At 34.0% G+C, this 13,319-nt stretch overlaps 1 protein-coding gene across 2 annotated transcripts in view; it reads left to right on the top strand.

The window, feature by feature from the left end:
* DBF4 (DBF4-CDC7 kinase regulatory subunit) overlaps positions 1-12,941 on the top strand; it is a 28,980-nt gene extending 16,039 nt beyond the window's left edge. The window contains exons 7-12 of one of the 2 annotated variants that reach the window (XM_045793330.2): positions 958-994; positions 2,271-2,313; positions 5,624-5,752; positions 6,201-6,315; positions 9,408-9,532; positions 11,811-12,941. In XM_045793330.2, the coding sequence (XP_045649286.1) occupies positions 958-994; positions 2,271-2,313; positions 5,624-5,752; positions 6,201-6,315; positions 9,408-9,532; positions 11,811-12,798 (1,437 nt within the window). In that variant the 3' untranslated portion in view covers positions 12,799-12,941. Of the gene's footprint in view, positions 1-957; positions 995-2,267; positions 2,314-5,623; positions 5,753-6,200; positions 6,316-9,407; positions 9,533-11,810 lie in introns of both variants that reach the window. The other variant, XM_045793329.2, reaches the window with a different exon arrangement.
* The last annotated feature ends 378 nt before the right edge of the window (positions 12,942-13,319 follow it).

The raw sequence follows: 13,319 nt of genomic DNA, 5'->3' as shown, positions 1-13,319 counted from the left end.
TAATGTGGGTTTATATAGGGAATTAGGGATCCACTTTTCCAGTTTGCTACTTTTTGCAATTTCCCCTTCACTCTCCAGCCCATAATGACCCTTTCCCTAGTTCTTCTGTTCAGAAAGACAGGGTTCCTCAATTTTAGCTGCCTATGACACCTGCAACTGCAGTTTCATAACTGGGGTCCACCCTCAGTGCAGAACTGTGGGAGAAAAGAAAGACATAATAGTCCATGGTTTCCCTTTGTACTCTTTGGGCTACAGGAACCTCTTTCCTGGATATTTTTAGCCAGAAATAAGTGACTTATGTAGGAGTTTTAGCCACTGGCTCCACTACTTGCTGCCAACTCTAATTAGAGGTTCATCCTTCAGGGAAAAAGAGGATGGGAAATGTACCCCCTTAAAGGTGGTTTCTCTAAGTTTGACTTCCTTCTACAATATGTCTGCTTTTGTTTATTTTTTAGTCCTCATGTAGTTTCTTATTGTATTTTTCCCAGAGTTTTAGTTGTAGTCAGTGGGATTGTTTGACCACATTGGACATATTTCACCTTGACAGGTATCGACAGATTGTAATAAATATTTTAAGAATTCCTTTGTTCAGTCTATCACAAAAGTTTGCTCAGTAAGGGCATAAAAATAACTTTAGGACTATGTTCAGATTATTTCATTAACCGTACCTTTTCTTCATTGGTCAATTTCTTTCTGTAAAGACAAAAATAATGATAGCTAGAATGCAAGGTATTTGTTGGATGTATTGTAAAAATGAGCTTATATTATGTTCATTGTTTCATTTCTTTGGTTGAGTTGATTTTTAAAAGCAAATTTTTCTCTTCTTTCCCCCCACAAAACTATAGTAATCACCCTTCTGATTATCTTCAGGATAAAAATGAGCCGTTACAGTTGCTGCTTTCATTGTACTTTCAAACCCAGTCTTTTCACATTTTGTTTTTGTTTTTGTTTTTTTAGGGGAAAAGAGTAGGTATTGGCACACAGAAAGCAAGAAGTAAGTATTTTGATATCCTTAAGTGTATTCAATTTGCTTTTAGAAAATAGAACAGATCTTATAAAAATCCTCTGAAAAATAATGGAAACAACCCTTCAGGGAACATGTTCAGTAGGTCTTAGTTTTTTTAGACTATGGACCCCTGTGGTGGTCTGATGAAGCTTACGTACCCCTTTTCAGAATGATGTTTTTAAAAAACATATAAAAAATTATTAGATTACTGAGAGTCAGTAAATAAAATTCAATTATCAGAATATTTTAAATTATGTTTTTTTTTACACATTGAAAACAAGTGCTAGCAGTGATTCTACTGTAATTTTTGAAGTGGTGAGCATAAATGATGCTTTGAGATCTGCAATAACTAATATGATATGAAGGTATTTCTTTCATTTGGTTTCAGAATTACAGGCACTGCTAATACCACTGTGATCCTGTTGCTTATATATATAACTAGAGGAAATGTTAGATTTCAGTTAGAGATCAGTGAATATAAAAGTTGGATTTTTTTCCTGTTTTAGCTCATGAGTCTCCTGAATTCTATTCAGAGATCCTTTGGCGGGGGGAAGTCCGTTCATTTTAAGAATCTCAGAATGTAGACAGAATTTCTGTCATTTTGGAAATGGGCTGATATTGTAAAATACCTCACCTGAAACTTAAAACTGAATTGAAATGAAAGGGATAATGGATACAGATGGTCCTTGACTTATGATGGTTTGACTTTAAATTTTTCAACTTTGCAGTGGTGCAAAAGCAATACACATTCAATAGAAACTACTTTGAATTTTGAGTGTTGATCTTCTCCTGGGTGGGCAGTATGACATAGGAAACTCTCCTGACACTGGGCCGTGACAGTGAGCTGCAGCTCCCATTCAGTCACGTGGTCAAAAGGGTGAACAACCAATATACTTGAAACCATTCTTTCACTTTTAGTACAGTATTCAACAAATTACATCACATAGTCAACATTTTTTATTATAAAATGGGCTTTGTGTTCAATGATTTTGCCCAACTATAGGCTAATGTAAGTGTTGTGAGCATGTTTGAAGTTAAGCTAGGGCTAAGCTATGGTGTTTGATAGGTTAGGTGTATTAAATGCATTGCAGCTTAGGATGTTTTCAACTTGAAATGGGTTTATTGAAGTATAACCTTAATTGTAAATTGAGGAAGATCTGTACAGAGTATGGTGGGATTTTTTTTTTAGCCAGAGTATTTTTTTTTTTTTTAATTTCCTGGATTTGTACATATCTAATAATGTGTTTTGTATGTTCTCAAGCAGGTAGACTCAAAAAACCTTTTGTAAAGGTGGAAGATATGAGCCAGTAAGTATCTAAGTTCAATCAGTAATTTAAATATAATATTAAAAGAGAAAATCTAATTAAGCTATCTTGGCTAATACTGTTAGGTCTCTTTATGTTAGTTTTATATTATACTAATATGCAGGTGGCACAAGTTGTAGAAAGTAACATTAATTTTTGCTCAAAAATTAAGCAGTTTTTAGCTTAATTTAGTTTCAGTATGCTATAGATGATAATTTCTTGAAATATCTACTTTAGAGCAATCATAAGACCAATTCATTTTTGTAGTATTTCAAGTAACCATTCACTAGCTGAATGCAATGCCATATGATTTGAACTACTACTTAAAGATTGCTTCTACTTTGTGAAATATATTGGTACTATTTGGAAGTACAAAATCCGAGTATAACATTTAATTTAGTAGTTTTCCTGACTCACTCAAGTTTTATAGGGTAATCTTAATGAAGACTACAGATACAAGTAAATTAGTTTGGCATGGGAGAGTTTGATAACTTTTTCTTGACTAGATTCTAGTTACTCCTTTAGACATGTGTGATTAATTCTTTTGGATACTCACTGAAGTGACTAAGATGCATTGAATGCTTCTTTCTATGAAATGTATTACTATGAAAAAAAATGCAGTTCAAAATTAGGCCTTAGAGAAGGTGCCAGTATATGGAAAGACATCCCAGCATCATGGATTGGAAGACTTCATATTACTAAGATGTCAGTACTGCCCAAAGTGATTTACAGATTCAGTGCAATACCTGTCAAAATCCCAATGACTCTTATTGCAGAAGGGGAGAAATCCATCCTAAAATTCATACCAAATCGCAAGGGACCCCAAATGCCCAAAGCAGTCTTTGAAAGGAAGAACAAAGTTGAAGATCTAAACTTTCCTGGTTTCAGTATTTACTAAAAGCTGCAGTAATTACAACAGCTTGTTAATGACGTAAAGACAGATATATAGACCAGTGGAAAAGAATAACTAGCTAAGAAATAAATCTTCACATTTAGGTCAAATCACTGTTGACAGAGATGTCAAGATCATTCAGTGGGGAACAGGCTGTCTTCACGTATTGGGAAAACTACATATCCACGTGCAAAAGAAGAATGAAGTTGGACCATTAATTTATACCGTATATAAAATTAACTCAAAATAGATCGAAGACTTAAAAGCATAAAACTCTTGGAAGAAAACAAGGGAAAAGCTTTAGGACATTGGATTTTGCAGTGATTTCTTGGAAATGACATCAAAAGCACAAGCAACAAAATTATAAATTTGTGTGCACAACAGAGTGAAAAGGGATGGAACCATGGAATGGGAGAAGATATTTGTAAATCGTACATATCTAATAAAGTATAATATGTCGGGGAGCTTGGGAAGACAATGGAGTAGGAGGACCCTAAGCCCACTCTTGTTTACAACTAGTTAGCACTTGCATCCAAATACATAAACCAGAGAATAATTTGAAGACTAGTAGAACAAACTTCACAACTATGTAGAGAAGAAGCTGCGTCTTAGAGATTAGGAAGGGCAGAGATGGTGATTGGGAGCTGCCTGCAAGAAGGAGGGAGTTGCAGGCTGTGGCTCAGAGAGGTGAAAGCACCAGGGAGCCCCCTAAGGGAAGATAAATCCCCATCTTATCTGGCTTTGAAAACCAGAGGGGTGAAATCCCTAGCTTTGTAAAACCAATCACACTTGGAACCTGAAGCCTTAAAAGTCTGCTGACTCAGCACTGGGTGAGCTGGGAGGGCAAGGGATACTGGGTCCCTACCCTTAAAGAGACAGGAGCCTATGGAGAGACAATGTAGAAGCTGCAGCTTGAACAATGCCTGGGGCAAACAGGAGCAGTCCTGGGTGATGTAGGGAATTATTGAATTACTGTATTACACACCTAAAACTGATATAACACTGTATGTTAACTATACTGGAACTCAAAAACCTAATTTAAAAAAAAAATGAAATAAAAAGAAGTCAACAGAAAATCAAAATTTTCAGATTTTTTTTTTAAGATTTATTTGAAAGCAGCCTTGTGCACTTGAGTACGGAAAAGAGCAAAGGGAGAGAATCTTCAGGCAAACTCCCTGCTGTCCACTTCAGTGCTCTATCTCAAGACCCATGAGATCATGACCAGAGCCAAAAAAGCAAGAGTTGGATGCTTAACCAACCGAGCCACCCAGGCGTCCCCTCAATTTATCAGATTTAAAAAATGGGCAAAGGACTTGACATCTCTTCAAAGAGGTATAGATTGCCGAGAAACACATGAAAAGATGTTCACTATCACTAATCATCAGAGAAATGCCAGTCAAAACCACCGTGAGATATCTATCACTTCACACACATTAGGATAGCTGTTACAAAAAAAAAAAAAAAAGCCTAGAGTAATAGGTTTTGGCAAGGAAGTGGAGAAACTGGAGCCCTTGTGCACTGTTGATGGGATTGTAAAATAGTGTAACCACTATGGAAAACAGAATGGAGGTTCTTCATGAAATTGAAACTATGATGTGATCTCACAGTTTCACGTCTGGTTTTATAGCCAAAAGAATTGAAAGCAGGGTCTCGAAGAGATGCTTGCACATGCATATTGGTAGTAGCGCTATTTGCAGTAGCCCAGTGGTAGAAGCAGTCCATATGTCCATCAACAGGTAAATGGATGATGTCATATATATATACAGTGGAACATTATTCAACCTTAAAAAAGGAATGAAATTCTGACAAATGCTCTACAACATGGATGAACCTTGAGGACATTATGCTGAGTGAAATAAGAGGAAAAATACTGCAAGATTCCACTTGATGAAGTACTTAGAGTAGTCAGATTCATAAAGTAGCATGATGGTTGTCAGGTGGGCAGAGAAGGGAGAATGGGGAGTTATTGTTTAATGGGTACAGAGTTTTTGTTTTGAAAGATGAAAAGGGTTCTGGAGATGGATGATGTTAATGGTTGGAAAACACTGTGAATGTACTTAATGCAGCTGAACTATATTCCTAAAAATGGCACCTGGCTGCCGTAGTTGGTAGAGCATGTGACTCTTGATGTCGGTTTTGGAGTTCAAGCCCCATTTTGGGCATAGAGATTACTTAAAAAAAAAAAAAAAAGTTTAAGGTAAATATTCAATATTTATTATTTAATTTGTGGGTATTTTACCATAATTAAAAAATACATATATGTTAAACAGAAAGATACTAGGTCTAGGAATTGGGAAGGGAACCCTGTTTCTATTATTTGTTTCAGATTCTAGATGAAGTCCATGATTTTGAAATATAAGATTTCAGTTGTATTTTTTTCATCATAAAGAATCTCATGTATTTGTCTTTTTGTTTTTTTAGACTTTATAGACCATTTTACCTTCAGCTGACCAATATGCCTTTTATAAATTATTCTATTCAGAAGCCTGCCAGTCCATTTGATGTAGATAAGCCATCTAGCATCCAGAAGCAAACTCAGGTTAAACTAAGGTTTGTTTAACCTTCAAGTAATTTTTTCTTTTTAAGCAAACATTTAAAATAATTCATTAAATGCTATGGTGGGTGGGTGGGTTGGGGGTGTGTGTGTGTGTGTGTGTGTGTTCACTGTTATGGTTTCCTCCCTGTATATTTTTAATGCTGGATTAGAAGTCTGAATCTTGTCTAAGTATGTCACATTTAGATTAATAGATCAATAGATTAAGGTTGAGGGGTGGCTTGCAAATATTTACAAGTAATTGAAACATGTTATTTCTCTTAAGTGATCTAAATTATTCTCCAGAAAAGTCACTAGTTTTGCTTCTGAATTTCTTAAAAAGAAATGTATTTTAAAGTATTTGTTGATATAAACATCTGTGGAGATTATGGCAGATTGATATGTGAGGACTGTACATTTTATAAAGTCTTAATGTTCAATTCTTTTATCATATATTTCTGTCAGAATCCAAACGGATGGCAATAAATGTGGTGGCATCCCAATTCAACTACAATTGAAAGAGAAGAAGAAAAAAGGATACTGTGAATGTTGCTTGCAGAAATATGAAGATCTCGAAACTGTAAATGTGATTTTATATTTAGGGGGTTGATATTTCTAAAACTATGAATATTTACTGTGTAAATTTTAGCTTGTTTTTTCAGATTGTGGTTTACAACTTGATAATGACTAAGTAGCATGCATTTCTTTTTGATAGAATTATCTTAAATTTTAGGAATCCAAAGTGGGAAAATGTATATTGAAAACTAATTTTTATTCATTCATTCAACAAATATTTATTAAGTACCTGTGTTGTACCAATCACTACTCTGAAAAAACAGCAATGAACAAAAGATACCAATTCCTCCCTTTATGAAAATTACATTCTGTGAGAGGGGAGGAGAGATAGGTAACAATGTAGTAAAAAAGAAGGTATATATATATAGAGAGAGAGAATATTAGATCAGTTCTGTGAGAAACTGTAAAGCAGGAATGGGGGTGTAGACATTTATTTAGACAAGGAAAGCTAACTGATAAAGTGGTATTTGAGTAGAAACCTAGGAAGTGAGGGAACATGACTTGTGGATATTGAAATAAGCAGTGCAAAAGTGTTAAATTAAACTGATTGTTGGGATTGAAGAAACCATTCAACTAATGGTGGTGGCCTGGCGGAAATGATGAGACTTGGTCAGATTGTGGATATAATTTAAAAGTGGGGCAAAGAGGATTTGACAGTGGATCGGAAGTTGGGAGTGAGTAGAAGATGCTTCAGACCTGAGCAATTAAAACATGGGCATATGATTTACTAATGGTAGGATGAGAAGAAAGTAGAGATTATTCTTTGAAGTAGCAGAAAGAGAAATAGAATAGTTGGAAGGGGACATGGGCTGAAGATACAGTTTTGAAGATGGGAACTATTTATGGTTTGTAAAGTGATTAAAAAAACCAAAAAGCAAAAGACAAGAGCTTTGGATCCATGCTGCTCAGGTTTGAATCCTGTTTTCCTGTTTGTGTGACCTTGGACAGTGGCAGGCTCTGTGCCTATTAAATTTTAGCTGTTACTGTTTGAGTTGTTAATTTCAGTAGAGACGTATGTTTCAGTGCTTGGTTTGGTAGAAAATGGTGGGGAAGTTAAGGAGAAAGAATAATTATAAATAAGAAATAAACTCTCTCGGGGCACCTGGGTGGCACAGCGGCTAAGCGTCTGCCTTCGTCTCAGGGCGTGATCCTGGAGTCCTGGGATCGAGCCCCACATCAGGCTCCTCCGCTATGAGCCTGCTTCTTCCTCTCCCATTCCCCCTGCTTGTGTTCCCTCTCTCGCTGGCTGTCTCTATCTTTGTCAAATAAATAAATAAAATCTTTAAAAAAAACAACAAAAAAAACCTCTCTCTCTTTAGACTCTAAGTTGAAGTTTGTTTTATAACTCAAAATATATTCGTGTTTTGTATTAATTTTGTGTTGTTTATATAATAAAGGCAAAAAATATGGCTACTTTAGAATTATTTTTAGTCAGAAGTTAAAACGATCTCAAATATTTTCCCTTCCCAAAAATCATTTTTAAATTTAAATTATAGATTCGTCCCAAAATTTTACTTTACTATTGCCATGATAGAATAATTTATAATGGATGTTTTCCTTAATATCAATTTGTAATTGTAATGTAATGCTCAGAAAATGTTGGGACTAAAAAATGAAAACCTTGGTCACTGATTGATACAAGGAAGGAAAATTAGTAGTAAATTTTGAGATTGATATTTTAAAATCATTTTCTATTACAGTTTATGTTTCTTAGTCTCTGAGAATAAAATATTCTTTTTTTTTTTTTTTTTGAATCTTAGATTTCACAGTGCTTCATTTCCACCTGTATCAAGGCATTCATTTAGCAAATTGGTTTATTGGAGGTTAAGCAACAACAAACAAGGCAGACATATTCTCTTCCCTTGGATATCTTATGGTTCAATAGAGAAGACAGATACAAAACAATGCATTTATAAGTAGGCTAGTGATAGTGTTAGAAAAGTACAGTACAGTGCTAATAATGAGAGGGTACTTAAGATAGGATGAGGAATATAGAAAGCTCAACTGAGAAAAAGTAACTTTTAAGTCAAGACATAAAAAATGATGAATGATAAGAGGTAGGTGGAAGTAGGGGGCAACTACACAAAAGTTGGAGATTTCTCCAAAAAATGTGTATAAATGGAATCTGCACTTAGAAAGTTAATGTTTCTTTTTTTTAAAATCATTTTTCATTTATTTAACATTACTGGGCATAGATAATTTGTATGTGGTAAATTTTGCAAGTAAGGAGGTAATAGTCCAGAATACTATTTTTTTGTGATCACTGGAGAATTTAGTTTTTGGAAATACAATCAAATCATCAAAAATTACATGAAACTAGAGAAACAGAAATGAGGTTCTTACATGATTGTCCTGGTACAGACTTCTAGGTGCACTTCCCTGATCAGCTGACAGACAAGTAATAGAATTAGTCTGGAGTTTCCACCTGTTTAGCAGGAACTTTTATTTCTTTTGAGTTTTATCGCAGTACACTGAGCTTGTTTACTTTTGTTCTTCACGACTGTCAGACTGATTAAGTGTCAACTAGTTCAATTTTTTCTTAAAAAGAAAGACTGAGAATAACTTCTGTATTCTGTTACAAGCATTAGGTAATTGAGATAATTCACTTGCTCATTCGCAAATGTGTTCCTCAATAATGAATTTTTTCTTTTTTTTTTAATACTTCACAGCATTCATTGTACTTCATTTTTTTGTAACCTGCCTTCTGGACTCTTGTTTTGGAATCTTATATGTTAAACTATAACATTTCATTTATTTAATATTTTATAAGACCTACTATATTTAGTGGTAATTATATAAGGGTAAAATAAAGAGGAAGATTTTCTGAATATTAGCATACTGTAAATGTTAAATGTCACTGTTGTATTTCTCCATCTTTATCTTCATTTCCTGATGTAGTTCCTATGGTGTCAGTTCCATTTAAATGACAAATTTATTTTACTTAACATCCTTTGAAGTTGTAGTAAAGGATATTTCTTTGGAGTAGTTATTAGAAACCTAATTTTAGGGGCATGAAAATATTAGAAAACTTAAAAAAGAATCTTTGGTTTAAGAATATAATTATATGATTTATGTGCTTCTTTGTTTTTGTTTCAGCATCTTCTAAGTGAACAACACAGAAGCTTTGCACAGAGTAATCACTATCAAGTTGTTGATGATATTGTATCTAAGTTAATTTTTGATTTTGTGGAATATGAAAGGGACATGCCTAAAAAGAAAAGGTAATTTATCAGCCTAAGTTTTAAATTTTACCAGAATTTTAAACAATTGCATTAAACTAAAAATAAATCCAAAGTTTTCTGTTCTTAGAAGGAATATATATATATTTAAAAAAATTTTTTTATTATTATTTTTAAAGATTTTATTTATTTATTAGAGAGAGCACAAGCAGGTGGAGTTGCAGGGAAAGGGAGAGGGAGAAGCAGACTCTGGGCTGAGCAGAGAGCCTGATGCGGGGCTAAATCCCAGGACCATGGGATCATGACCTGAGCTGACTGCAGACGCTTAACTGACTGAGCCACCCAGGCGCCCTGGAATATATATTTTTAGAGTGTATATTTGGTTAAGAACTGATTACTTCTCAGGGGCGCCTGGGTGGCTCAGTCGTTAAGCGTCTGCCTTCGGCTCGGGGTGTGATCCCGGAGTTCTAGGATCGAGTCCCACATCAGGCTCCTCCATTGGAAGCCTGCTTCTTCCTCTCCCACTCCCCCTGCTTGTGTTCCCTCTCTCGCTGGCTGTCTCTATCTCTGTCAAATAAATAAATAAAATCTTAAAAAAAAAAATGATTACTTCTCTCCACTCCCAACCCCTCTCCACTAACAAAAGTGCTTGCTTTAGGTTATTAAGGTCTTCATCATTATAGTCTAGAAGAGGAGTTGGCAAATTTTTTATTAAAAACCAGACAGTATATATTTTAGGATTTGTGAACCATAACATCTCTGTTTGAGCTTACTTTGTCATTGTACAATGAAAGCAGCTATGGACAATATGTAAATAAATGGGTGTGGCTGTGTTCCAGTAAAACTTTAGATATGGTCCATGTGCTATATACAGTTTATCAACCTCTGGTGTAGGACCATAAAGTTTACCATTTACTTGGACTAAAAAACTAGAATTTTTATTTAATATTAAGGACTTTAAATAAACCTTCTTTCACTTAACCTCCATTAAGTCTTCTTTATACTTTCACTGAATACTTTTGTTTAAATTCTACTTGGCAATAATACTAGTAGTACTGACAGGACTTAAATGTGAATACAGTGCTGTTCATTGACAGTTTACTGCACATTGACTAAATGATCCTGGTTAGATTGTTCCCATAAATCCAAGATAAAAAAAAAATTCTTTGAAATGCTTAAATTGATGATAAACCACTAGGTTATTCAGTCCTTATATCTGTTTTTAGACTAATTTTAAGGCATAAAGACTAGAAAGTAGGATACCAAGGTACAGCTTCTGAAAATTAACTGGAAAGTCTTTTTACTGTATCTGTGTGGAACAGTTCCTAAACTTCTTATTTGTGTGACATTCAGAATGGTTGTTCATGACTGACTTAATAATATGATATTTGGAGAGGAGGCATATTTTCAACTATTAAAACTATATAGGCTACTGTAAGAATTTAGAATTCCCTAAAAATTTAATCTGCAACAAAATTCTGAACTAGTACTTAACATATAAGTTGGTTTTTTCTTAGTTACATTTTCTGCACAATTTTTATCTGTGTATAAGTCATCTAAACATCTCTAGACATTAAAGGAGAGAGAGGGCAGTGTTGGACTAGTATTTTCACATTTTTAATACTCCATTTGTTCAAGAGGAGTCTTAGGTGAAAGTATAAACAAAATAAATATAAAAGTGTCCATGCTGGTTTTGAAAGGGCAGACTGAATTCTATATTCCTATAGTGTTGTCTGTGACATGTATAACATAAAACATCAGTAGTCAGCTGGTAATATATAATTTAGGATTGTGTAATACAAACTAACATTGAAAGAATATTAAGAGACTCCATGAAGAAGAGGTTTCCAGGTCAAATACATGTGTGAAACTTAAGGATTACTATTTTGTCTAAATACTCATTGTCTACATTGTTAAGTAAAATGAGACAATATTAATTTTAATGAAAGTATAGAAGTTAGGGTATTTTTCAGAATAATGAAAACAAAGTTGGGAGCAAAACCAAATCCCTTTACTCTCCTCTCTCTTTGAGTTACATGGTTGAAGTAGTTTTAAACACATTTAAGATAGTGGTTACCTCTGGGAGGAAGGGGAAGATGATGGATGAGAATAGGGGGTATGCTAGAGTTTCCAGCTATATCTGTAAAGTTTTATTATGGAAAACATCTGAAGTATATTTGGCTAACTGTTAAGATTTCAGTATTTTTGTAGTATTTTCTAAGTTAAATTTAAGTTTCATAGTTTTAACAGATTATTAATTTGGCTTTAAACTACTCAGGAATTTTTTGTAGCAATAATGTTTTCTTTTTGTTTTATAAAGAATAAAATACAGTATTGGATCACTTTCTCCTATTACTGCAAGTGTCCTGAAAAAGTCTGAACCAAAAGAAAAGCTAGAATTGCAACATATTTCTCAGAAAGACTTCAAGGAAAATAATGTACAGGTAATTGAGCAGCATTTCCTATATAAAGAAATCCAGGAACCTGAACAGAAGTTTCTGTTTATTTCAGAATGCATCCCCTGCCCTTCAAGTGAATTGAGAGGACTCGATGAGAAAGTAACTAGTAAATGTTCCATGTTAAATCCAGCTGAAGATGACATAAAACAAAATTTTACACATCTACCTCTGCATAAAAATAAACAGGAATGCATCCTTGATGTTTCTGAACATAAATTAATGGCAAATGAAAGTGACTTAGAAGAACTAAGGGTAGATCAGTGTCAATGTAGGCTACAGACATCTGTACAAGTTTCTAGCGTCAGTATGGATAATACTGCATCTCAGCCAAAACAAAAATCAGATACTGTGCTTTTTCCAGCAAAAGATCTGAAGGAAAAGGACCTTTATTCAATATTTGGTCATGATTCTGGTCTATTAGCAACAAACAGTTCACAGGAGCACCTAACAATTCAGGCAAAGACTCCGTCCCCAAGTCCCCCTGAGGAACCCAATGAATGTGACTTCAACAATACGGATGGTTTACCTTCTGGTACGATCCATCGGAAAATGAAAATATTATTAGGAAGAAATAAAAAAGAAAATCTGGAACCAAATGTGGAATTAGATAAGAAAAGAACAGAATTTCTTATTACACAAGAAGGAAACAGAATTTGTAGTTCCCCAGTACAATCTCTACTAGACTTGTTTCAGACTAGTGACGAGAAGTCAGAATTTTTGGGTTTCACAAGCTACACTGAAAACAGTGGTATATGTGATGTTTTAGATATTTGGGAAGAAGAAAATTCAAATAATTTGTTGTCAGTGTTTTTCTCTTCCCCTTCAACTTCTACATTTACTGGCTTTTAGACTTAAAAATAAATACCTTTCAGAAGTGATGAAGATCATATTGAAATTTTTATAAATATGTATGGAAATAGTTTTTTCTTTTTTGCCAACTTTGTTTATAGAACCAAGTGTAAATATTAATAAAGATGATGTTTGCATTTTTCTACAGGATTGGGTACTTATTATAGAAAAATTGTAAAGTAAACTTGTGGCTCGTTTTACATACTATGTTTTAGGAATTACTATGAATAATAATTGTTTTATGTCACTGAAAACTAAATTCAAGTGAAATTTTGGGAATATCAATATTTAGCATTATAAATTTAGATAGTCTAGTTCTTTCTAAAGTCTATTAAAATAGATTCCCATGATAACATGGGAATATTGCTTCTAAAAATCTAATTTTCATACTACAGGAAAAAACATTGATTTTTGTGTTTGGGTTCTGGAAATCATTAGTACTTGATATTTGACCTAGTTGGACCATGCCGGGGTGTTGGCACTGAGGAGTTAGGTTATTTGCAGGGGTAGATAGAAGCCAT

This window comes from Ursus americanus, chromosome 3, assembly GCF_024610735.1.
Source record: "Ursus americanus isolate L20-20 chromosome 3, mUrsAme1.1.p, whole genome shotgun sequence".
Lineage (NCBI taxonomy): Eukaryota > Metazoa > Chordata > Mammalia > Carnivora > Ursidae > Ursus > Ursus americanus.
The sequence above is the reverse complement of the archived record's forward strand: the minus strand, read 5'-3'. Positions and strand labels throughout refer to the sequence as shown.